Source organism: Danio rerio, chromosome 13 (assembly GCF_052040795.2).
Source record: "Danio rerio strain M-AB ecotype USA chromosome 13, GRCz13ab, whole genome shotgun sequence".
Lineage (NCBI taxonomy): Eukaryota > Metazoa > Chordata > Actinopteri > Cypriniformes > Danionidae > Danio > Danio rerio.
Genome location: NC_141033.1, coordinates 14,274,950 through 14,302,940, shown reverse-complemented (window position 1 = coordinate 14,302,940; position 27,991 = coordinate 14,274,950). Strand labels below are relative to the sequence as shown.

The window sequence follows — 27,991 nt, the reverse complement described above, 5'->3', positions numbered from 1 at the left end:
TAAAGGACCAGTGAAATAAAAATAACAGTTTTTTTTTTATATGTTAGTGTCAGTAAGTTCATTTGAAGGATATCTATCCTCTTGTTAAATCGAGACATAAAATACTGTTTCCAGGTCAAAGCTGCTACTCATTTGAATTGAGTAAATATTCATTAATGACCACTTTTTAGTCATATCACTCACTGAATTTTATATAACATCATGATGTACACCTCTGAAGTTGCTGCATCTCAGACAATAATATTTTAACAATCTATAAAAAAGAATCACTTTCTGGCCATTGAATATTATGGATATATAGATTTTGATTTTTGAAAGCATTACATCGCTTTGTAAACATTTATTAATATCATCATCATTTGTTGAGCCTTGGACCCAGAAGCCATTTCACCTGATATCACACTTAAGCGGATAAGCTACTGTGCTACAAAACAGTGGCAAAATTTGCATTTAGAAAATATAAAACTGATATAAACATCTAAAGCTTGCAGTAAAAGGAGCAAAAAATAAAAAATAAATAAAAAAATCACATCACATTATACTTCAGTTTCTCATCAAATTTTGACCAATCAAATGCTCCAAGACACCTCTCATTTGCTTTTTTTCTTTTTTTTTTGATGCGCTTGAGCTCATCAACCACTCTCACTGACAGCTGTGATGAAAAAAAAAATGAAAAAGAAAATGCTATTGCCATTTTTTCAGTCTGCTCTGAAAAGACTCTGGATAAAAGCATATGTCGGCAGAGGAAGTTGTCATGAGTTTGTTTACCCTCATTCGTTTGCTTGATAATGAAGAGATAAGAAATGCATTGCATCTGTCCTGTTGTGAGCTTAAATGTTTACAACAGCACAGTATGCTTTGAAAATAAGCAATGTGTGTTGGGGTTTGTCTTCATCGGCCACTTTAGCATTTAGGCATGTACAGTAGATGTGGTCAAGAGAATCCACTGAAGTTCAGAATGGGAAAGAAAAGCATTTTAAGAGATTCTGAACTAGGCATGGCTGAGGTTGTTGTAAGATGGGCTGCTCTGAGTATTTCAGAAACTAATGATCTACTTAGATTTCAAGCACAATCAAGTGGCAGAATAAAATCACAAAGAGAAAAGATCCAGTGGGTGAAAATGCCAGAGGTCAGAGGAGAATCAGCAGACGGGTTCAACTGATAGAAAGGCAGCAGCATCCTAGGCCTGTTTTTGGCTGATGTACAAAAGTAGACAAGCCAAACATATTCCTGTTCATGCACAGTGTTTAAAGCCGACATAAAATGGAAGTTAAGCTTGTGGTTTTTTATATTTTACACTATCATGACGTGCATCTACTCGAAGGTGTCCTGAAATGAGAAAGAAATAGCAATTTTTCTATTGTGAACGGACTGGATTGTTGGAGGATGAGTGCTGGTAACAAAATGAAAGAAGATTGACGAATGGATGAAGGCGGCGCATAAATGAGACATGCTCTGATAGCCCTAAATGACTGTAAGCCCTGCCCTAAAGGCATTCCATGTGACGAAATTCCAAGTGAAGATCAGTTGTTTCGAGAGGGAGGGAAGGTTATGATATTCAATTAAGGATTCTGAGGGCAAATGAATATGACAAAATAGCAAAGTGCACAGATACGCCATCTGTAACAAGCAATACAATATATATATATAAAAAATGAAAAGCTTTTGATTTTATTTCTACTTTAAATGTACGGTTTTTGTAGCAAAATGTCCAAAAAGCACTTTTGTACTTTACCCCAAATGTTTCGAAGAGTGGTCAAATCCACAAAAAAAAAAAAACAAAGCAATTGTAACTAGTGGCATACACCAAATGGATCAAATGATGTCACACGCCATCGATTTTTGATTTAACAGAAAACAGAGAAAAACCAAAGACACGTTCATACCGTATGTTGTGCATTTTATTAGACTGCACAGAGCAGCATTATAGCAGAACCCTAAAATGTATTTAGTATGATAAAACAGCACTGTCTTATCCCCATGTGTTCATGAGCAGAAAAAACTGAAGCAGTGGACTGAGCATAAAAAAAACTGCTGCTGCTTTTGTGCAGCATATTACTATGATTATAAATTTGGAATACTTTAGCTTATCTATTAACATCATTTTTGCAGGAGTCCCATTAACAGTTTTAGTCACATGACCGGTGCAGAGACCTGGCAGGCAAATAACAGAAGACTGTAATGACAGCTACACTTTTACCTCCAAAGACGTGCAGCACAATCTGGTCGTTTTCCATCTGTTTAAAGATAAGAATATTTGCACCACATAACAAAAAACAAAAATATTAACACAAACTGTGAACTGCAAGCACTTGCAATCCATATTCAGAGTTTTTCCATATTTTAAACAATTAAAAACCTTCATGTCCCTGTCAGAGCTCTAATTCAGAGATGTTTACATTTATCTTGTGGATATTCCTCAGTGATTTACTCATCTGTGATGCTGTTATAGTGCATACGTGTCTGCTTTTATATTTGGTTTCTTTTGCTAAAATTAACATTTGCTGGTTAAAAAAAATCATTTTGTTCACTTCTGCTATTTATGCACATAACCTGTAAATTAGAATAGAAATTTTATAAATGCATACAATCGTACGAATATTTAATTATATCGTTATAGGTACTATGTTGTTATGGGTCAATAACGCTACCATTCGGCACAAATCCCTAAATTTGTCCTTTCGGCTTGTTCTTCCATGAAGGAATTCAGTATAAAGCACAACATGTGTCCTTGTTGGTTAGTAACGTTACATCTTCTTGCACAACAATAATATGAATTTTTGGATAAAATAAAAGAGAAATCATTCAGCCCGTGACTTGGCAGTCATCAAACACCTCTGGAATTGGTTGAAAGTGAACAAATCTAAAACATTTAAGAAGTTGTGCTTTCATTTGGTTTAAATATTACTTGTTTGTTTTGTTTTGTTCTTCAGTTTTGTTGGTAGTAAACATCAAAACTGTGTGGAAAATGGGACAGCGGTACATTAGGGGAGACAACTGCTGACCACTTTATTAATTTTTCTTAAAAAATTCTTGGTTTTGAATTTAATTCTGTTAGACATGATTTGTATCATAATTGTAATGCACTTTTTGTTGATCAATGGTAAACAAATAAAATAGAAGACTGAATAAAAATAAGTGGAATATGTTCAAAACAAATACTTCAAATCAAAAGGCCAGAACGCTGGTATTAGCAAGACATACTTAATAAAAACGGCCGGTAAATGTAAGTGTTGTGCCATTTCCTCAAGCCTTCGTAAATCACTCGATAGCAAAACCCTGCCAAAGGGGCTCATTAAATAAACGACAGATGAAAACCTAAACAAAGAACACTGCAATTTCACTCAATTTTCACTCAACATTAGAACAAAGCATTAGTCTTCATTTTACCATTTAATTATAGACAAAATGTTCTATGTCATTCTTTATATACACACATAATTACAAGGTCAGTTTAGATTCTCAGGACTTCTTTTTTTTTCTTTTCGTCTTAAAGTAGGCAGCTAGTTTTAAAGTTTGTTCATGACATTCGCCATCTTACATACAAAAAGAAGCTGCAATGCAGTCACATTTCAAAAGCCTGGGATACTCCACCCGCCAAGTGCAGTAAGTCGCTTAACAGAGACGGCATTCACATTACTGTCCATCACTATGTACAAAAAACTTGAGTGCACTTGCTGCTACATTATACATATTAACAAACTACAGACTCTGTATCTACAGTATCACTGTATATAGATGGTGCGGTCGGTGTTTGAGGCTTAGCATTGTGAGAGTTAGCTTCCGTCAGAAGGAAGAGAGACCAGCTCCATTCAATAAACCACTTTGTTTTGTATGCATGACTGCGTTTTTGTTTTCCCTTTTGGGCCCTAGCGAATCATGAAATCTCTTTACATTCGCACCTGATGGGTGACGCAGGCCATGAATTTTCCATTGAATTCATGGAGAGATTAATAACATCCTGTTTGGGCTGTCAGTACTAGGTGTTTTGTTCCGGTCTAGCGATCTGCGTCCCTTTATTCATGGCACTCTAAACGCACCAAGAAGCGGCGAACAGGTCATCTGTGCAGTCTCGGTGCCGCCGCCCACAAACACACACACATATGCCAGGATAATGAAAGATGTAATGACTGCACTGCTACACGCTCTTACATCGGTTCAGATTTCATAATGTCACATTTGCTCACTCTATCTCTGACCTTTCCTTTGCATGCGGCAATCCACTCCATATCCTGAAGAATACCCCCGGTATCCGACGCGGCTCCAGGTTTGTGCATTTGTGTATGCAGATAATCCTTTGCCAGCCCAAAATGACATCTGACATTTTGAGAAACCCAAACAAGGTCCTCACTCGCTCTCATTTCACCCTGCCTGCCTGCAGTCGCCTTTTATTTCTTCCTTTCCCTGAAATGCGCCTGAAAAATGGACTGAGATTTCAGATAAGAGAGGAAAGTAAATGATAAAAGCAAAAATGGAAGAAGCACTGTGATTACGGCAACAACATAAAACACTGATGTCTTCAAAAAAAGCCAACATGTGAAAAGAGGGAACTGGAAAGAGAATGAAAGCACACATGAATTTTCTTATTTGGGAAAATAAAACATGAAAAGAGACGCCACAAATGACCTGTAATGTCAAACGCTTGTAAACATACCTGTCAGATTCCAGTTAGCGCACCAAACATGCACACCAAATTAATTAATTAAATAAAAACAGAATTACACCCGCCATGATTAAAGAGACCCTAAAACATGTCCTGTACTGTATGTGTGTGTGTGCGTGTTAGTGTATATGTGTGTGTTATAGCCATGCAGCCTCTGGACGTGTTGTATATGTGTGTGTTGCCATCAATAAAGATGCAGCAGTGCAAGGATTCCTCCTCCTGATTGTAAAAATGGAATAAAATAACAGAAATAAGTTAAATATCATTAAAGTGACCCAGATTAAGTCCTATCAGTCCGGGTCACGTAAGAGTTTGTTTTCCTGTAGTGTTCTCTCAGGAGACATTCAGTTCCTCCAATCAGAGTCTGCTTGGCTTCATAAACCACGCCCCTTCGCCCCTGCTTCTCTCACAAATGTGAGCCAGTCATAAACGTCTCAGTCATTGCAGGGGTCGGAGGTCAGAAGATGATGGGTAAATGTCAGATGCAGGTGGAAGGCTGTGCTAATGGCTGCTGCTTACGACTGCGCAAGCCTCCAGACTTCTCCTTATATCCCAGACACATCTGCTGAGAGATGTCCACTAATGCACTTGCTACTGCCAGACCTGAGATTACACAGAAAAAGGGGGATTTGTTTAAAAACTTACAAGTTAACCTCATTTAACAATTCAACAAAAGTACATCAAGGAATCAATTGGCTATATGCACAATGACTTTTTATTTCAATCAGCCAGCACCAGGGCTTCCAGTTAATGGTTACAAAATTGCTGCGTTTAAGTTCAGATTTATTTAAAAAACAGCGATCTTTGCTGCTTGGCTGAGACATGATGGGTCTCAGACCAAACAAGAAGTGCTGCATTAAATTCTATTTAAAATATGAAAATTAATTTTACCCAAGTATTTTCAATGGAATTTCAGTGCTGACCTGCCGCTAATGACAAAATTTGAGTTTAATCTTTTGTCTCTTTTTACGCTTTAACAACCAAATGGATGCTAAAGCCTATTTAACTGATTATATTTGAATTACATTACAACATCAATGCTGTAAAAGGAACCTAATGAAATTGAAAATTGTCACATAAAACCTTTACCATCACTGGCTAAAAAATGCTAGCTGTGCATATAGCCCGTTGTGTTTCAAAGAAAAAAAGTGAAGTTATTAAATATTTCAATACAGCAGGAACATATACAATTCTAAATTAATTAGCAATCAATTATTATTACTAGATTTTGATATAATTTATAATTTTTTGTTATCCTAAAATGATGGTTTAATATAGGCTGCGTCCAGAATTGCCAACTACTCGAATAGGTACTACATTTGATTTAAATTAACTACAAGACCATTAGAAAAGTAAGTTGTATTGACTTCATTCTGCGATGTGGAAGTGCGAATTTTGCAATTATTTTACAATTATTTTTTTGAGAACTTCCTATTCAGTTGCCTATGGAAGAAATGACTAGAAATAACAAACAGAAAATGATCAAACTAATTACTCTGCAAACAAGTGTGTTCATGACTATACATAAAAAGTAGAATGAGGCCAGAATTCTTTAACCAAAAATATTCCAATGGCTGTGCTTGCTTGTACAGGAAGAATAAGGTCTATATTAGGACTCGGCGCATAATCAAAAATCGACATTAAGAACCTACAATATAGGTACATTTTTTCAATTACTTTGGCTACTGACTGTGGAGTCACATGAACCCGCTCTGTTAAGACTTTATTTTTTGATTTATACTTCTGCGTGGAACGCACTGGTATGGTCCAGCGCAGCCTTTGTGCGGTCGCATACCTGTGCACCTCTTAAAATATTGTAGCTACACATCGCACATTTGCACTACATTGACGATGACTGGAAAATGCGCCAGAGATGCCTTGAGATGGCATATTCGCTATTACAATAAAATTATTATTTGCATTAAAATATTTATTTACAGAAGATTAAAGAAATGTACTGTTTAAAATATTATTAACAGGATATAAGTCATTATCACATGACCTACCCACGGCAGTCACGTCACTTCCCTCCCATTTATGAATTCTCTCACATGGCATTATGGGATAATGGATGCACACTTCAGAATCTCGCCGGAAGGTCATCCAAGTACCCACTGTTTTTCAAATGCTATGAATTTGGACATACTACACAACTCACATACTGCTATTAATGTACTATACAGTAAGAATCAGATTTCAGATGAAGTCCTACTATTTGTTTTTTTTTTATCATTATGGAATTTTTTACATGTTCAATTTAATGTAAACATCACAATGCTTTGGCAATATATATGTAACATTTGTCATGCCAAAGTTTGAATTGAGAGAGGGAGGGACTATCAACATTGGCAGAAAAGAGCATAAAGATGTTCAACACTAGGTGTGGGGGCCAAATGCATTGGATTGTAGACCCACCTGACTGTCCTGGAGGAGGAATACCTCCGGGGCCTCTGGGTAACCGAACAAAGATGGAGAGCACTGCTGCTTTATTCCCAAAACAGGGCTCCAGAGCTATGGGCTTTGGTACAGACTGAAAAAGGAAATAATAGAAGAGGAAAACAAATTTAAAATCAGACATCCAAAGTACTAAATACTCCATTCGATACCACATTTATCAACATGGCAAAATCATTGTATTGCCATTTCTGATTATGTTCTTTGTCTCTCCAGCATAATTTTGTTTGTTTGTTTTGATATGGCATGTTTAAATAAATATGAAACTAAAATACCCAGCAGGTGTATCTTTGGTAGGTTTAGATAAGTAGAATAATTCATTCATATTTATTAATTTAGCAAAAAGCTTTAATCCAAAGTGACTTGCAAATGAGGAGCACTTAATGCCATGAGGCCTGATTACAGTATTTTAGCATAAGTTTTTTCATTAATTCAAGGAAACAAAAACATTTTTTTTTAAATTAAAACAATTCAGTGTGTGTGCGTGTGTGTGTGTGTGTGTGTGTGTGTGTGTGTGTGTGTGTGTGTGTGTGTGTGTGTGTGTGTGTGTGACTGAATAATTTCACTTTCACTGAACAAAACTATTTATTTTCTTTAAAAAAATTCTGCATTTACTGTGAAAGAGAAAACTGATTGGCTATTCAGTTTAGCAAATAGTTGCATTAAATACAACAAAGACATTAAATAGACTGAATAATGTGCAGGTTAGTGTATACTCTATGCGCTTTTTTCGTTTCTGTCAGCTTTGGGTTTAATTAAAGAATTAATAAACTATTACGGTTTAGAACAGGGATGCTCAAACTCAGGTTGGTGTCCTGCATATTTTAGTTCCAACCCCAATTAAACACACCTGAACCAAATAATCAAGCTCTGGGTATACAAAAACTTCCAGGCCGGTATGTTAAGGAAGTTGGAGCTAAACTATGTAAGACACCACCCCTCCAGGACCGAGTTTGGACACCCCTGGTTTAGAAGAATGGTTTGTGACTAATAAGAGGGATAAAGTACATCCAGGTGGTTGTTTTCACAGAATAAAGCCCTTTAGTCTTTTTAAACAGTCAATAAGCCTGTTGGGGGGTTATTCTGTGACATTCTCTTGAATGTACTTTATCCCAATCTCGATGCACCTTAAGTTAACAAGAGCTAACAACAGATTACTGTATTGTCATTAACTACCATCAACAAACATGAGTAAATAACTAATTATACAGTAAAGTAAAAATTATTAGCCCCCTTGAATTATTAGCCCCCGTTAATTTTTTTTTCCCTATTTCTTTATACCGGAAAGAATATTTTTTTTAACAAATTTCTAATCATAATAGTTTTATTAACTCATTTCTAATAACTGATTTATTATATATTTGCCATGATGACAGTAAATAATATTTTACTAGCTCTTTTTCAAGATACTTCTATACAGCTTAAAGTGAGATTTAACGGCTTAAATAGGTTAATTAGGCAAGGTATTGTATAACGATGGTTTGTTCTGTAGACTATAGAAAAAAAAGCTTTAAAGGGGCTTATACTTTTGATCTTAAAATGGTTTTTAAAAAAATAAAAAACTTCTTTTATTCCAACCGCAATAAAACAAATAAGACTTTCTCCAAAAGTAAAACTATATTCAGACATGGTGAAAATTTCCTTGCTCTGTTAAACAATTTGGGAAACATTTAAAAAAGAAAAAAAAAATTAAAAGGGGGGGCTAATAAGTCTGACTTCAACTGTATGTATTGTTCTTTTTCACGTTTGTAAATAGAAGAACAAACATTAACTATGTGTACCGCATCGTTAAATGTCACCATTGCAATTTTTGTGGTGGATTTAAGCACTTTTAACCCAAATGCACATGACGCATAGACAAAAATTAGTCATCACTAGATCTTTGTTGGTGGTTTTGCGCATCAAGAAACCAAAGGACATTTTGTAGGACAAACAAACAATTATACACTTTCTTAAAACGCCAAAGTTGACAACAAAGCTGTATTTCAAAATTCTGTAGTTAAAAAAACAAAGTTAAAAAAGTTGCGTCTTTTTAAAGTATTCTATATTGTATGTTAATGCATGTGAAAAGCAGAGCTGACCTTCTGTTCTAGAACACACGCACAAATCATATTCCAGCTTTGACCCATTTCACACTCTCTGCCCTTAGTCTTAAGACTTACATAAACACTCTTTTAAACACACACGCTTGTTCTTTCCTGCTTAACTGCTGAGTTTCCCCAGTGTGTGCTGTATGAGTGTGTATGCTTGGTATTAGTGCATATGCATCAAAAAGACTGTTCAATGACTGAGTGTTTGTGTGCTTACTGCGGCTCTCGTTCTCCCCTCTGTAGAGCACACTTGCATATTCATTCCTCCTTCTCTCCATATATTCTTCTCTTTAAACCACTTCTTATCCTACCGAGGCCAGTTCACCCCCTCAACTCCTCTATATCGCACGCTCCTCCTCGCACTTTCCCACTGTCAATTCCGAGCAAGCGGTATTTATCTTTCACGCCATACACACCTACTCCCTCCAGCACACGGACAAAAAAAAAGAAAGAAGAGAAGAAACTCCAAATAAAATTCAATTACAGCCTTTGAGAGCTGCAGCATGAGTATGGAGGGGTGTATTGCTGTACGTATATGTATACGCGTCCATTACGTTTCGGCTCAGGCGATTATCTGAGGCAAGCAGACTGAGCAAAGCAGAAGACAGGTTGTATTTAATTAACTCTTATAATTAAAAAAAGGAAAACGAGAGAGAGAGAGAGAGAGAGAGCAAAAGTATAGGAGCGTGTCCGAGGCCATAAGCCGCAGGATTGAATGTTCTGATGTCCAAGCTTCTGTGCACGGCGCACTTTGTTTAGTCGTGTTTACTTTACTTTGGCACCCTCTGGGCTCTCATATGAGATTTGAGAGAAATAACTGCATTTATAGCTACTGTGATCAAGGACGGCTGGATTGTAATTACTTTTAAGCCATGATGGTGAGCGTAGGACATTGATGGAGCAGGATGGAGAACCGAGGAATGGAGCAAATCTAAATTGGATCTTCACTCTAGGGCTGTCATTACATTATTAGGACAGCAGCACAACAAAAACGGTAATTACAAAACAGCGATTCTTGAAATCAAATACAGTGGTAATACTGTGTAATGCTGTTATTAGTTTGAGGGGTTGGAAGGTCTTGGAGCTGAAGTAAACTGAATTAAACAACAAAGATTCATCAAAATTAGATACTGGAAGCATGATGGTTTAATGTTGCTGGGAACCACCACAGAGAATCTAAAACTGAGAAGTAAGCTGCCTGTTTAGACAGTATCTGAGGCGCATTCCTGAAAATCTGTACTGTGGAATAATATATTCTGGTGTCTGCTATCATTGCATTTATCTTTCATGGAGGAATTCATTGTGGAGAGCTATAAAATTTTTCATCCAAGATTGTAGATGGAGTTGAGGGGAATATATTTTATTTACAACTTCCAAATCAATACAATTCTTAAATGTACATGTATAGTGCCTGGTAAAAACATTGATTTTCCAATTAAATCACTATATTTTTCAGCGATCCCGGTATCAATTTTTTACTAATCAAGATCAATTTTTTGCTATATCTATTTTCAGGGACTACATGAAATATAGTCTGCATGAAAAACTGAATAGTCTGGCCTCTGTCTTAATATTTAAAAACAGTACCAAAAAAGTTCCCCATGGAAGAGTTCTTTTCTCCATCATTTTCAGCACATTGTTCTGCCATTGCTGAATTAAAGCTGCAGAAGCTTCGCTGTTGTGGGATGTGATGCAATAAAAGGCCTGTTTGCCATCAAATACCAGAAACAATCATATAATCTGACCACTAGTCTCATGGTTCGGTTCCACTACGATTAACATCATTGATTTGGATCAATTCGACATCACAATGCATTTCATCCTCAATATTAACTTTTATCTCCCATGTATACATTTGTGCTATTAAATACAAGAAGCCAGAAAAATGAACAGAATCTTTCATTTTGCCTACTCAAAAAAAACTGGCTTGTTGAAGACATCAAACATCAAAAAGCAATAATAACATGCTCAGAATAGTGTTCCTCTGCTCTGTGAGTGGGAGAGATGAAGCTTTTTACAGTGTGCCCTTAGAAGTGACATGGGGGATCTTGAATTCTACTGTATCTGCAGCGTCAGTGAACTCACAAGCAACAAAATGTGTGAATGACTTTAAAATAGTTTTTAAAATAGCATTTTAATTACTTGCAATTCCTTCATCAAAGTATGCCACTTGGTATGGTTTTCTGACATATTTTACCAACGGAAATGCATGCTCGAGTAGCATACTGTCAGAAAACCACCTTAACCAGTTATGGTCTGTTAATAAACCGATACTGAATGGACCTTAGTCTTCATCACAATGCACCAAAAAACAATTCATTTTGTCATCCCTACTGAACATTGCACTTGAATTTGTAAATACATCTCTGTTTCCTTTATGTAAATAAAAAAGATATAACATGACCATTAGCATGAGACCTAAACACACTGTGCCGAGTTTTTTTAAAAGAATTGCATACTTAGTTACACGTGGAGCAATTTCAAGCAATTACATTATAATAATAATAATAATAATAATAATTATTATTATTATTATTAGTAGTAGTAGTAGTAGTAGTAGTAGTAGTAGTAGTAGTAGTAGTATCGTTGTTGTTGTTGTAGACTCTGTCATATTTCTTGAAGTTGGTTTTGTAGCATAAACCCATAATCTACTTTGCTTTTATTAGTAACTCTTTTAGAGTCAAATTATTGTAGCTAGGTTTGGTGGTTTAGGTTTTATTGTGAATTTGTTATGGGCATAATAAATGCCCTTAAATAATGCAGCTTGTAGTTTACAGCAAGCATCAAATGTTCATTGAGATGTGTTTGAGATTGTGTTGTCTGTCATATCGTCTGTCTTTGAAGGGTTTGTTTTTTATAAGGCACAGCTTTCAAAAATGATGAGATGAAACACTGCTGGGTAGTTGCGCTGGTTTACCAACATTTGTTTGGGTCCATAATTTCTTAGCATTTTCATAACGGTTTTACAGTTTAAAACGATGAAACTGGTTTGTGGTGTTACCTGCTTTTGATGACAAGTCATCTGCGAAGTTTGCAGTGCACGTTGCTTTGTTTCGGATTAAAAAACTATGTAGCTCAAGACTACTGAAGTCTAGTGACGTTTCTTGTCAACAATGTTTGTGACTTTTTTCTTACTCCTTCAAGTGCAATTAACACTGTATGGCTGTATACTTGTATACTGCCTGCAGCATGCAGAAGGGCAGGCTACAAAATGCCTGCGCAGCGTTACACAATTATCTAACTGTCATTATCGTTTTTTCAGAAAATTATTTATCTCAGTAATTATCGAAATCAAATTATCATCCAGCCCTAATCAGAACCCATTTCACACGATATGATTTGAATCGCAGACAGCTCCAGATATTCAGCATGCCAAATATCTCACTGATGTGAGAGTTTTAACTGAAAATAACATTGGCGGTCACCTACAGCCAATGAGAGAGCAGCATCCACTAGCATCCACCACATGGTATCTGCAGGTCTGTGAGAGAAGGTAAAAGCCCTCATTTCCACTTTATTTGCACCCAAGAAATGGTGGAAAAACTAGTGTAAATTTGGCAGTAGCCCCCATGTCTGTTTGACATGTCATGGGAGCAATACCACAAGTGGGCTGAAAAAGAAAAAAGTTGAGGAGAAATTGTTAATTCCCTTCAAACCCAGGTGAGCAAATATGTACATTTTCTACCCCCATTAAGGGCTTCTTTCTCATTATGTAGTTAATAACAAAATATATCCTATGTGTTTCTGGTTGTGAGACGTAGTTTAGACAAAGTTGTTGGCGACTGCTCTGATTGTAAAGTCATACAGTATGAAACCCCTGTCACCGATCCATCTTGTAGTGTAAACAAAGCAGTGACAAAACGCTAGCCCAGCTAAACATGCAGTGTGAAAGCATCTGTGATGAGACTACTTTGAAAACCATGCAGTCTGAACTTAGCATTAGGATGAAAGCAGGCTATATTCCTACTGAATGTGCTTAATATTAATCATACAACAAACAGCGAGTGGACTGTTTGTTACAGTGCACAGACTAGGCTTAAGCACAATTTGTTTTTATTTTATTTTAAATAAATTTCTAAGACTTAATTTGTTTTTAGTTACCCATCTTGCTGTGGTTTTAAGCATTACGAAATTTTATGATCTCTGAAACTTATAGGTGTATTATTCTGTGTTTTTTCCCCCACCATACTCGAGCAGCCCTAGTGCTGAGAGAGCTTAGTGTCTATATAAAGTTCCAAATGGCATTCTATCAGGTTGCCATCTCAGAAAGCATTTGCTTATGTAAACAGCGTACAGTGATGCAGCTCACTGGGCTTTGGAACAGAGCCAGTGACTCAGCTTTCAGTTCATTCCCAACATTAACATATGCAGCAACTGCACCCCCTCTCAAAGCCAGCTCTGATGTCATCACACGAAAGGTCACGCTAACCTTCACGTTTCCACCAATCAGGTCCGGCGGCTCCTCGTCCGTCTCCAATGCCACGTTGATGGTGGCGAACGGTCGGCTTGCCATCTGCTGCATTTCTCGCAGGAGTTGCTGGGAAAGAGAAGAAGAAGATTATCCAACAGTGTTACATTCACACACACACACCACACACCACACACCACACACCACACACACACACACACACACACACACACACACACACACACACACACACACGGCTGTGTGTGCTGCTTAAATCCAGATCAATATAAAGGTGACGTTTGAAACAGCCTAACTTGAAAGAGATGCAGGCTGAATGCAAAAGAGAGAAGGCCAGATTGAAACAAGCTTGCGAGCGCATAAACACATAAAAGGACCATCTAAGAGAAGTCAAACAAGGGGAACTGTATATCTGCACAGCCTTTTAACTGTCAGAGACGGAGAGAAAGCGGAGCGGGAACAGATCAAACACTCGTTAAGCATAATTGATGCCGCTCTTTGCTTATAACGGATGGGGGGAAAGGATACAAACACATAAATGGGCACAAATCATCCAATAAAGGAGAAAAAATGAAAACATTATATGCAGGTATGGAGCATCTGATAAGTGTCTGTATTAAAATGTCAAGGGCTGTGCTTAAAGTGCTGTTTTATTCTGAAAGACATCTTTGAATGTCTGTCAACCAATGGGAGACTCAAACCTTCAGCCTTTTTTGTGAGTGCCACAGCTCCTGAATGAAATGGCAACATTTTCTACAAACCTGCCCAAGTGTTGTTGTTGTTGTTAAAACTATTAACTATTCGAATATTTTTCTTAATTGTAAAGGTTATTGTACACTGAATCCAACATTTTTCTCAGAAATTTTCACACGTTAAAAAAAAAAAAAAAAAAAAAATGGACCTCGCATTGTCCATCATATTGACACACTGCCTGCGAAACTTTTATTCGTCATAAATAAAAAACTTTATTTGGGTTAGATTTTTTAAAAATTTTCGCAGCCTAAAAAGCGATTTGAGAGGCATTTTGACAGTTCAGAGCCACCGTACAAGCAGAAGGCAAAATATTGTCACTTGAGCCACAGATAACTTTATGAAAAACACAGAGCATAATATAAGACAGAATGTCGCAGACAGTTAAGAACTCCATGCTGGATTCAGTGACTAGTGCACCTCTGCCCTGCTGCTGTTTGGTGTGTGAGTGTATCTTTCCATTCAATGTACAACCTTTAGACATCATAAAAGAAAGCTAGACGCCTCATGGTCTGCTTCAGTTACTCCCATGTCAACGTATATAAGAAATGTATCAAAATTCCACTAAATTCCTGAATTAAACTTTGCATTTGGGGATAATCCAGCCCATATCTTTGATAATGAGCTGAACTCTCGCTCTTCTCTATGTAGTATTGGATGAACACAATTTGTCGTAGATTCTTTTTTTTCTACTTTGGAAAAGAGAGGAGAACAAAGTATAACTGCTTGAACTGACTCTGAAATGTTTTACATTTTTTCAGAATGGATTAATTACAATCCATCAGACTCAGTGTGCAAGGTTTTTGAACATGCATTTTGCATATGAATGGGGGAAAAAACACATACGAAAATCTCGGACTTTAGTGTGCTAATACCTGAAATATGTTGAAATAAAATACAAAGTTAAACTATTTTTAAATATTTAAAAAAAAAATTAAAATGTAGATTGCCAAAGCAGCTTAAAATAGATGTTCTAGTAAATTTAAATTGTGTCAGTCTAGTTGAAGTTCAGTTCAGTTCAGTTCAGTTTAGTTCAATGAGGTTTGATTTTTGCTGCTGAAAGTCCAAACACTGAAGACCAAATCCATCAATGAGCAGCTCTACAAGTCCCAAAATCAAGCAAACCACTGGCTTGATTTTCACCAATTAATGCAAGTGACAGAAAAGAGAGAAAAAAAAATTGAGAGAAATCAGGCTCAGTTGGGTACGACCATTTCTCCACCAAACTTTCTGTGTAGAGCTGCTGTTTAGGCACCGGAGGCTGAAGTATTATGATGTATTGAACAGTGCTGCACAATGAATAGCAACAACTCAAATAAAAAAATAGTAAATTTGGATCCAGCAACTAACAGACTGAACAGAAATAACATAAAAGGGTCACTAAATCAAATAATTCATCCAACGATTCAAAATGTAAACAGCCTTTTTGTGAAATAAGACAAATAAGATGACGATTCTTCTATCAATCCACCAATGTAAAAAAGGAATTAATAATAATAATAATAAAATTACCATAATAATAATAATAATACTAATAATAATAATAATAGTAAATACTAATAAATAAATAATAAATCCCTCTCAGCAGTCCACCATTAGAGTTTTACCTACCAAAATCATGTCGGTGACTAATAAAGGCATTATAATATAGGCATTATAAATGTAGGCATTATATATGTTGAGTTTTAGGATACACAAATGAACACTGTAGTCTCCATAGACTGTCCTCTTCTAAGCCACTTTTGACATTTTCAGTTTTTCCTCAGCGATAAGGTCAGCCCTGTTTTGCATCTGCTGCTATGACGATGCATAGGTTTTTTTTAGGTTGTTGCTATATTAGATATGGTTGTGGCTGTAAATTAACAAAAATGCTTTATATAATTTATTAAAATTTCCATTAATTGTATTTTATTAACGTCTACCTCCACCCCAACCCTAAACTCAATCGTCACAGTGATGTAAAAACAGTAGTTGTACCGAGTATTATTTGTGTCATCTATTAAATTATCCAATACATTTTATTTTTTAATCTCTACTCCTACCCTAACTCTAAACCCAACCATCACATTACTGCAAAAATATAAATTTTTGTTAAACAGTGACATCAAAAAAATGTGCATAACACATTTTCGGCCAGTAGTGTAACCTATCTAGACTTTACCATGTTTGTAGCTCTGCGAGAAACAATCTTATTTAAATTTGAAGAAACAGTGACCAAAACGGCACAATTTGGATCAAAACACGTGAAAAGGGTAGTTTCAAGAGTCATAAACAATAATTTGTGTGATATTTAGAGCCGAAACTTCACATACACACTCTGGACATCAGAGACCTATTTTACATCTTGTAAAAATGGCATAAAAGGTCCCCTTTATTAATAATGATGATGGTAATTTAAATCAGTACATGTGTCTGTGTGTGAGAGAGAAAGATGATGGATAGAGAGAGGGATACGAGCAAAACAAGCTTCTTCAACAGCACTCGACTCAATTAGAAATCTCCACCGCCTGACTGCCATCTCTCTCCACAGGAGCCACAAGTCATTTAATCTATGTGTGTGTGTTTTGTGTATCTGTCCATCCATGTTCGACTGTGCAGCCCAACACACAACAGAAAATCTTATAAAGAGGAGAGCGAAAGGGAGAGCGGGAGAGAGAGAACGCAAACGCTCCGGGGAGCAGAGCAACTGTCACACACGCGGTCCCACTGCAGCACATCAAAGTGCATATTTACTGATGTGTGCTTTAAACTACCGTCAGGAATATAAGGCATATCCAAAGAGACAGAGCAGAGGGGTAAAGATGGATGTGCCGAGCGGAGAAAAGAGAGAGATCTTTCAATCAACCTTCAGGAGAGCAGCAGTGCTGAATCAGATGCTGAGGTGCAGCCATGCTGAATACTGATCTGAGATGAAACACCAGCACACACTGATATCAATGCTCAGTGTCTTTCTTACAGCTTGCCTGCATGGGTGGCTTAAGAGAGGTTTGAGCCACTTGACAGCTGGTCAAACTACAAGATGGGATGAAAAAAAAAAACTTTAAAAAAATTGTTACGGTAAAAAAGGCAGCTGTAGTTGGCAGTATTTTAACATTAAAACTATGACACAAAGCACAAAATATATTTTTTAATTATGTAAATCACTGTATTTCATTAAAATGTAGTGTAATGTAGAAGTACTAACATCTACACATCATATACTTTGTTACACTGATTATTAAACAACATCATGGTAAACAGAAATACAATTAAAGTAATTTAATAAACCTTTTTATCAACTTTTTATCAACAAACTGTAATACCTGCAACTGATGGGAAAAAGAACTATAGTAATTTCATAAAAAGCATAAAAAGTGAAGTGTCATGCAGGGAACTGTGGGGAAATTAATTTACAGCTATTTAACTTGCTGTTAACTGTAGCATTTTTACAGTATTTCAACTGTAAACCTTTGCTATTTTATTAAGTTTATTATTAAATTACTCAAAAATGGAAATTTACTGGTGATGTATTCACCTTTAAATGCAGCTAAACCTGGTGCAATTTATATTTTTGTACAAGCTTGTAAGTGATTTTTTTCCCTGATCAGAAGAAGAAAATTTCTCAACCAAGTGGCTCATATTGTGAAGTATATGTGAATTTGTGAAGTACGTGTGGATAAACGAGTCAATTTATATTAAGTTGAGCAATCAAGAAAACAAACTCGCTGAACATCGAGCACTGTACTATGTGTCATGCATGACAAAGTGGCATGACTTGATGGTTTACATTGGACAAAGCTTTATAATTCACACATGTGGTGACCATGAGTGCTGGTTTCCAGGTGCTAAAAAACCTGTATATTTTGTGTAGCTAAACATGCTATGAGGGAGAAGCCCTGAAAGAAATTCTTTCGTCCATGTTTTGTCCAGACCAGATCAAAATTGTGCCGTTTATTAAGTTTATTTGTATAGTGCTTTACAATAATTATTGTTTCAAAGCAACTTTACAAAAGGTTGACTGCATTGCAATCAAATATAAGTTATTATTTACAGACATAGTTTAACAATTTTAAAGCATATAGGTGACATCTATGGGTACATGTTGAATGAAATGTATTGGTGTAATAAATGTGTGTTGTCCTTGAAGGTTGGCATCATCTCTTCATAGGTGTGATTTTTGAAGTCTGTGCTACATAAACGCATCACTGATCCCAAACAATTTTTACATAAACTTACTCATATTTGTTGTGATCTTTGAACCATGTATGCTTGCCCTTAAGGCATTCAAGATGTAGAACACTTTCTTTCGGCAAAAAAAAAGAAAAAAAAAAAAGATTTTAAACTGAAGCCATCGTCTTCGAGGAAAAAAAAAAAAGCATGTCAGCCTTCACTCAAAGACACACGCACAAGCACACACAGTTAAAATCACCTTTTACCTGTTCTGAACGCACTTATGACCATTTGATTAAACAAAGATTAAACGCAATAATGTTCTTGCACTTCAGTGTTTCACTATATCAACATGAGCCACAATTAATTTTACTTTTGACTTGCAATTCAACGGCTAACAGTAAATGTTCATTTTTGGGTAAAGTCTCTCTCTAAACCAGCAAAGCTCAGCAGTGTTTTCAGCATTGCTGTCTGGTTTTGTTTCATCACTCGGATTTGTTCTACACACCACTGTTTAGGTTGTGTACAGGCAGGCAGGAAAAATCAATGATTTTGGTGTATCAGACTCAAATCTCTTTGTAGTGTGGTTTGTAAAGATTACAAACAGATCTAAACAAGGGCTGCAACAACTAATCAATAAAATCTATAATGAAATTCATTGAAAACAAATCAGATTATCACACCGGTACACAGTGCACATAAAATGGCAGTCACATCACTTTACACTTCTGAATAATGTATTTCTATAGACAAAACACATCTGAAGCATAACAGAAGATAACTGAGAGCATGACCCTAGTTTCCCTAAATATAAAAATGCTTTATATGAATTCCTACAAGCTGTATGACTATAGTTAAACAACTCTGGGCTGATTAAAGAACTTAATGCAGGTTTTTTACATTATAAAGCTTAAATTTTAAGACAGGTCTGCACAATATCGAAATAATCTAAAGTTAAGTCTAAGTTTCTGTGATAAATATTTCAATATGAATACAGTTTCACAAGCAGTGGCAGATTTAAGCATGGGCAATATAGGCGATCACCCAGGGTATAATGTAATGTAATCTGCATTTATATAGCGCATTTTATCATGTAGCCATACACCCAAAGCGCTTCACAGTCATGAGGGGGTCTGTCCACACCACCACCAGTGTGCAGCTTCCACTTGGATGATGGGATGGCAGCCATAAGACAACGGTGCCTGCACTCACCACACACCAGCTATTGGTGGAGTGAAGAGACAGTGATACAGCCAATTCAATGGATGGGGAGGCCATGATCGTAAGGGCCGACTGAGAGACTTTGGCCAGGACACCGGAGTTACACCACTACTCTTTACAAGAAGTGCAATGGGATTTTTAATGACCACAAAGAGTCAGGACTTTGGTTTAACGTCTCACCCGAAAGACGGTGTAGCGTCCCCATCACTATTCTGGGTCATTAGGACACAGGCCGCTGGTTGAGTACCCCCTACTGGCCTCACTAACACTACTTCCAACAGCAACCTACTTTTCCCATGTGGTCTCCCATCAAGGTACTGACCAGGCTCAGCCCTGCTTAGCTTCAGTGAGTAACCGGTCTTGGGCAGCAGGGTGATGCGGCTGTGGCAAGGGTAGGTGGGAACATCCTCCAGGAAAAATCATATGGCTTTAGTAAAAGCTTGGAGATAATATATTCTATATGTGCAACCAAAACAATGCTGGCAAAAAACAAGTTGACGCATGCTTGCTGAAAACCATTCCAGCTTGCTGCTCCTGGTGTGAAATGTTTGCATGCCTGCCGATAAAATACCATTGTGGTAAGTAAAATTATCTTATTTTTGCTTTGAAATGTAGGCATTAGGACTACAAAAAAGACAAAAAACTTTATGCAACTCAGTTGCATAAATCGTTTAAATGATTACATGCAACTAATCTATGGTACACCTCCAAACATCATTATTTTTTTGTGCTCAATTTTTATTTTTTAACTCTTGAAATGGTTAGTCGCAGACTTACAAACACAGGCAAATGATAAACTTTCACTCTATTATGGTTAAACTTAGCAGCAACAAATAATGTGTTCTGTGGCTCATGGTCAACTATAATTCAGACTCAATATTGCATATCTTAGTATGTGAATATTGATGCACACATTGTGATATTGATGCTAAAGCAATATATTGTGCAGCACTAATTTATAATTATATATTTATCCATAAATGCAGAGCATCAACTGTTTGTTCTGAGCGACTTAATTAGTACACACTTCACAAAGCATCTGTCAAACAAATAAAAAAAAATATCTATTAAGCTGAATTAAGATGGAAAATAAAATAAAGATGCAGACACCTGTGACCTAGCCTAAATCTGCACTATATCAATGTGTCGTTTAAAACTTCAGACGTTTTTGTTATCTGATGTCCCTCAGACATCAAATAAAATGAATGTTCACAACAGCGTCTGAACAAACTGATCCGATTTGGCCACTTTTTACAAGTCAGTCTTGAAGATTGGAGTTGGAATTGGAAACACTGTGCACGATCTTATAGATTGATGGTTAACTGTCAAGTGGGTAAAAAAAAAAACATGCAAAAAAAAAAATCTTTTAAGGAGGCTCCAAGACTGGACGGGAAAACAATAGAGTTATATTCACCTCAGATATGTAACTGTACCAAAAAAAAAAAAAAAAAAAACACTTGAGGAAGTTTAAGAGAAAAACGCTACAACAAGCAGAAGAAAACACGACAGAGAACAGGAGGAAGCCGACCAGCCATGCAGAGATAAACCTGGGCCACTGTGAGAGATTAATGCAGGAATATAATCCCCCAAATGAGCCGTAATCCAACTGCCTAATTATTCCCACAAGCCCCTGAGACCACAGATCAGTGGAATTAATATCAGTGCCTTGCAGCAGGCAGAAAGAGAGAATGCAGAGAGCGCAAAGAGACATGTGTCTCACATGCCAAATCATTCAGACACTCAATTCGTGAGTTCTGTTTTTCAATAATTCACAACAAGCATTGAGCAACAAGCAAAGAGGAGGGTTTGATCTGAAATGCTGCGCTTCACAGACACATTTTCAGTAAAGACAGAAATAGCAAAGCGTCTGTGTACTGTATGATTCACAGCTACAGAATGAGTTGCTTCTCTTTTTGTACAAAATAAATGAATAAATAAACAATCTACAGTCTGTCCATGTAATGCTTAACTTTTGACCCATGAAACTCTCTCACAATAATGAATAGACTATGATTTTATATAAATTGGAGAATATGACAAAAGAGATGTTACAAAATGTTACAGACGCTGCAGAAAAACTTAATTTCACTTCCATGATCTTTCTGTGATTTTTCTTTGATTTTTCCAGCCCCTAAAAAATCACCATTTTAAATTTCTCAGATATTCCAGACGTTTTGTGACCCTTGCGAAGCCTGATTTGTGTACAGTACATGATCCCATCAACTAAATACATTCGCTAACAATTTATTTAGCTCTCTTTAGGCGAGAAAAAAAAAATCTGATTATTTCTTCTAAGATGAGAGTTCTGAATGCCATTTCACACTGACAGTGCAAGACTGGGTCAACTTTGCATTTCCAAAAATAAATTAATATACAAAAATCACTTGCGATACATGAGTCACACTGCAGAATGTGCACTTTCAGGTGCATACAAGATGGAGTATAAGATGGGGTTTCATATTAACGAAGTAAATGTTTTCAAAATTTAAGAAACAAAAAAAAAAGAGAAAAAAAATTCCTGAATGTAAATTAGGCAGGTTTCCATCGAGTTAGGGCCTACTGTACTACTATTGGTAAACCAGTAAACAAGTAACCAACAGTAAACAACTCAAGCATAATAAGACTGATTAATCGCTTGGATGTAATGTTCATTGCGTCAGAGTTTATTTGGCAAATGAGATTCCACTTTCCATTATATTTAAATTAGTCAAAAACAAATTTTTTGCAAGAGTAAAATCTTTTTTTTGTTTTAATTCAAAATTTGTAGACTACACACACCGGCCACTTTATTAGGCACACCTGTCCAACTGCCCGGCAATTCTCTAAACAGCCAATCACATGGCAGCAACTCAATGCATTTAGACACATAGAAATGGTCAAGACGATCTGTTGCAGTTCAAACCCAGCATCAGAATGAGGATAAAAGGTGATTTAAGTGACTTTGAATGTGGCATGATTGTTGGTGCCAGACTGGTTGGTCTGAGTAATTCAGAATCTGCTGATCTACTGGGATTTTTACGCACAACCATTTCTAGGATATTACAGAGAATGGTCAAAAAAAAGGAAAATATTCAGTGAGCCTCGGTTCTGTGGGTGCAAATGCCATGTTGATGTCAGAGGTCTGAGAAGAACGGCCAGACTGGTTTGAGCTGATAGAAAGGCAACAGTAACTCTAATAACCACTTGTTATGACCAAAGCATGCAGAAGAGCATCTCTGAGCGCACATGTCAAACCTTGAGGCGGATGGGCTACAGCAGCAGAAGACCACACTGGGTGCCACTCCTGTCAGCTACGAACAGGAATCTGAGGCTACAATTTGCAACAGGCTCACTAAAATTGGACAATAGAAGATTGGAAAAATGTAGCCTGGTCTTTTTGCTGTGATGTTCAGATGGTAAAGTCAGAATTTGGCGTCAACAACATGAAAGCTCGAATCCATCATGCCTTGATTCAACTGTTTAGGCTGGTGGTGGTGGTGGTGTAATGGTGTGGGGGATATTTACTTGGTACACTTAACTTATTCATACCAATTGTGCATATGTAAACACCACAACCAACCCGAGTATTACTGCTGACCATGTCCATTCCTTTACAACCACAGTGTATCCATCTTCCAAAGGCTACTTCCAGCAAGATAACGCACCATGTCATAAAGCATCTCAGACTGGTTTCTTGAACATGACAATACATTCACTGTACTCAAATCTCAAACCAGATCTCAATCCAGTCGAGCACCTTTGGGATGTGGTGGAATAGAAGATTCACATCATGGATGTGCAGCCGACAAATCTGCAGCAACTGCATAATGCTTTCATGTCATTATGGACCAAAATCTCTGAGCAATATTCCCAGTACCTTGTTAAATCTATGCCACAAAGATTGAGGCAGTTCTCAATGCGAAAGGGTGTCCAACCTGGTACTAGTAAAATGCTCTTAATAAAGTGGTCGGTGAGAGTAAATCTTCTGCATAGTCTTGCGTGTAAGTGTCATGTAGCATATGAAAAGCTACAAATCTTTTACACATCATTTTACCCTAGCAATGAGAACATTGATTATGTTGACAGCGTGGTTTTAATCCAAACCCACTGTAGATCTACGATGAAACAAACTATTTTTTAGAGACAAAAAGACAATATATTACAGAAGTCACTTTCAAAACAGTTGACAGTTGCTCAAAGTAGCAAATTTACCAATCACCAATATTAGTAGAATCAAAAATACCAAGTCAGACAGACTCAGAGCTGTTTGTGCAAAACAGGTGTGCGAAACCTCCTCCAATAAAAACAAGAGCACCCTCAGCTGAAGCTTTAAAAATAGGATACTGGTGAAACAGAACTGGCAAACTCAAGTGTGCATTTGTGTTTTTGCTCTGGAGAGCATCAAAGGTTTCCATTTACCATTTGTTTTGAAGAGTTTAAGAAAGTCAATATCCATTCGCTGTTCAAAACACCAGAACTCAGAGTTCGGCATACTCGAGAATCCATAATTATACCAAACAATACTAATAACAGACTTACAACCTCCTGAAGAATGACAGCTTTTTAATCATTTTAAAAGGAAGCAAACATTCAATAAAAACAATAAAAATGTGCAGTATGTTCAGCGCAAACATTCAAATGACCAGAGCTATTTAATCTGTATTTGTATCAAAAGAAGATTATGGCTGTATCAATGTTCCCAAACAAAACATTATTATTTTTATAAATATATATTTTGCACATACTATCTTTAAGATAAATATACTTGCAGTAGCTGTATTGAAACACACCTTATCTCCACAGCACATAAAATAATGTGACTTTTAAGAATAATTTTATTTATCAAAATATATTTTATCTGCATAATAAATTGCACAGATTCCACCCTATACTGCCCACATGGAAAAAGTATGACAAGGTAAATAAAGACAGAACTGCAAACTTGTGTGCAAAGCTGACACTGTTTATCAGAGCACTTTATCTTTCTGGGCTTTTTAAAGAAGAGTTACATATGGGAATGCCTCTAATTAAATTTTCCTTCTGCCCGAAAGTAATACCATCCTTTCTTTTAAACTGTAATGGCCCTCAGCAACAGAATGATTTCTTATTCTTACTTAAAAGACAATTAAAACAACAAAAATGTTTAGCATTTAACACCTTTTACATGACAGAAATAGAAAACGAAAGCAGAATCCGGGGCAAGTTAGGAGATTTAGAAATCCTGGCTGAATGTATTTTTAAGTTACAAAAAGAGGACATGTCTGGGAAAAGAGGATGTATTGTCCCCCTAAATAATGAGCTGGATCAGTCTACTACCAAAGTTAGATCTCCAGCTCGTCTCTGTGGGTCAGTAGCAGCAGAGAGCATCTGAGTCTGTGGAGTTTCTCACTCACTTAGAACCGGGCCGCAGAGGTAAAGTCTTATTTGTGGGAAGCGCTGGTGTTGAATTGGGTATCACACTGGATGAACCACGATATGCCATGACCGAATTGTAATGCAAACGTGCGAGCCTCATTTAAAACGATGTGCGCTACATCGCCATTCAGTGCCTTGCATTGCTTAGCAGCGTATACAAAACAATGTAACTTAAAGATCGCTTGACGTGAAGTAAAATAAACCTGTAGAGATGTGCAGTTGTTATTAGCGTCAGCGTGTGCTACCATCACAATACATTTCCAACATAATACACCATAACTTAGTGTGAAGACCATGTTAAATCTTAAAGGGACTTTGCTAGCAAGCAGTGTTGTGATTATGTGGGCTTTGCACACTGGCTCTGGACACTGCTGAATAGAATAGCTGTAACAGTTTAGAGCAAATCGGACTGCTTATATCAGAGATTTTTAATGCACGGCGATAAAGTTTTTAGGACTGATATCGGACCTATTTCCGATATCCATATTGGATCAGGACATCCCTAGTTCATAAAATAGATTGTTTTAAACTATATTAGATTTTTCTTTTACACAAAAGAAACAAGTATGCTGGAACATTGACAACTATAGCATTTGCTTTTCCTACTATCTAACTTTCTAACATTCTTCAAAATATCTTCTTTTGTGAAATAAATTAATTAATTAAAAAAAAAATGGTTTGTCAAGGTTGAATGAATGATGACAGAATTTAATTGTTTGTATTCTCTTTAAGCCATAAGTCCTTAAGTACTGTTTGTGCTGTCATTGTTTAATATCAACATCACTGGTTGTCACTAGCTTAAATGAAGAAAAAATATATGAACCACAATTAGAAAACAAGAAATCAAACCCTCTTTGGATTTGAGTGTATTTAGTTTAGAGCTGTTTTGTCAAATACTTCTGGCTACACTTGCTCTCTGCATTGCCAATATTAAAGTCTCAGCTTTCGTAGCTAATGAGCGATAACCCTAGCTATTAACAGCCTGACTCTGGTGGCCGATTAGCAGCCAACATAATGAAAGTATGACCAAATACATTGAGAAAGGACTGTTCAGTTCTACTCGTGGAAAGGAAATTCTCTAACATCTGGTCTGGAGTTTATAACATTTGTAAATCCTTAAAATAGTCTGGCACCTTTTCTTCAGTTCATTTATTAAAGTTTTGCTGATTTGCTTGGTCTAAATGTAGGTGGTGCAGGTGTACAACTCAACGTAAGGTGTCAAATTTAGTATTGCTGAAAAATATCTTTATTATTATTTGCAAATATTATTAGTATCCATGACACTACATTACCCACAACACATTGCTAATAAAAATTGTGAATAAAAAAAACAACCAAGATAGGCTAGGTGGTTAAAAAGACAAAAACATTGCAAATTCAAAAGACTGATTGCTAAGTGGAGATGATCAAGTAAAGAGGTTTGAATAATTTGAACTTAATATCTACTCAGACAAAGTGAACATTTAATCGAATGTTATCTGCATTTCAGTTCATCTGTAATATTTACATATTTTTTTATAAAGACATGTTTGGACAAACTTTTAAAAGCATCATAAAGCAAAGATCTGTCTGCATGAAAGACCCATGAGAAAGGTAGATTAATGGGTTACTCATTTATTCATTCATTCAGTCATTCATTTTCTGCTTAGTTCCTTTATTAATCTGGGGTCATTAATGTGTTACTTTATTTCCCAAATAAATGTTATATAAAAAGATATCTGGATGATGCTATTGGCATCAAGACCATAAACACAGTTGATACACAGGTATGATGTAGTATTTGTCCTAAAGTGTTGTACTTTTCTTTTACACACTCAAAAGTGTGTACTTTCTTAGAGTATACTATAAGGTGGTACATTGGGATGCAGCATGGGGTTCAGCTCCAAACCAAATCAAACCAACCTGTACAAGCTGTTCAAGCTCTTTAGGATTACTAGAAAGTTCTATGAAGGAGTTAAACTCTCCAGGAAAGAGAACATTGTGGCCCGAAGTTTGGAAGCCCTGCTTTGAGAAAACGGTCTTGCTTGTTGTTTGAAAATGATTACATTTTTGTTGGACTGTTTTTAGTCCACGGGACTAAAACTGTACTGTCTGTGTACCCTAAGCTAGGGATTTCCTTAATGGTCTTGTATATGCATAGAATTTGGGATGGCCTAAAGAACTGAAATAACACTTTGAAGCTTTTTCAAAAGAGTTTGTTTAGAGGTTGTACATTGAGAATGTGTTTTAAAGATTCACACCTTAAAGGGTAAACTACTTTTTAAAATGCCTTTCTTCTTTCAAAAGGTTGAAATTGGGAGTAAATTCTGAGTGAAGGTATACTTAATTATAAATGTCCAAGCATCTGGCCAAAATCTTACTAAAGGTAAAAGTAAAGTAAAAAAGAACAGCTTTAAACTGGACTTAAAAAGATAACTAATTGAAAAGGACCACATCATTTATTCTTCCAATTGTGATTTTAAATTCTGTCAAGCAAAAAAAGATATTTTGAAAAATGCTGGTTGAAGACACCCATCGACTTCCGTGCAAAACAAAATCTATGGAAGTCAACAAAAGCCAGCTATCAGCACTTTTTATATATCATATTATCTTTTGTGTTCAACAGAAGAAACAAACTCCAAGAGGCTTTAAGAATCGACCGTTAAGTAAAAAATTTGATGAATGATGAAGAATTTCATTTTTGTGTGAACTGTATGTACAAAACTAACAAAAGAGAAGAGTTCTAGTTTCATCTTCTAATGGAAAGAGGAAATAAATAGCATGATAAATGATGATTACTAAGTTTATAATGGCTATTGAATACATCTACACCATTATAAAACTTTACTAAACCGAGTTTACGAT

General features: G+C 36.3%; 1 protein-coding gene across 1 annotated transcript in view; it reads right to left on the bottom strand.

Moving 5' to 3' along the window:
* Positions 1-4,743: 4,743 nt before the first annotated feature.
* Positions 4,744-27,991, bottom strand: part of atrn (attractin) — a 176,136-nt gene continuing 152,888 nt past the window's right edge. Inside the window, exons 27-29 of the mRNA NM_001353962.1 lie at positions 13,637-13,744; positions 7,079-7,193; positions 4,744-5,266 (exon numbers count right to left, since the gene is read on the bottom strand). Of these exons, the coding sequence (NP_001340891.1) occupies positions 5,142-5,266; positions 7,079-7,193; positions 13,637-13,744 (348 nt within the window). The 3' untranslated portion in view covers positions 4,744-5,141. The remainder of the gene's footprint in view (positions 5,267-7,078; positions 7,194-13,636; positions 13,745-27,991) is intronic.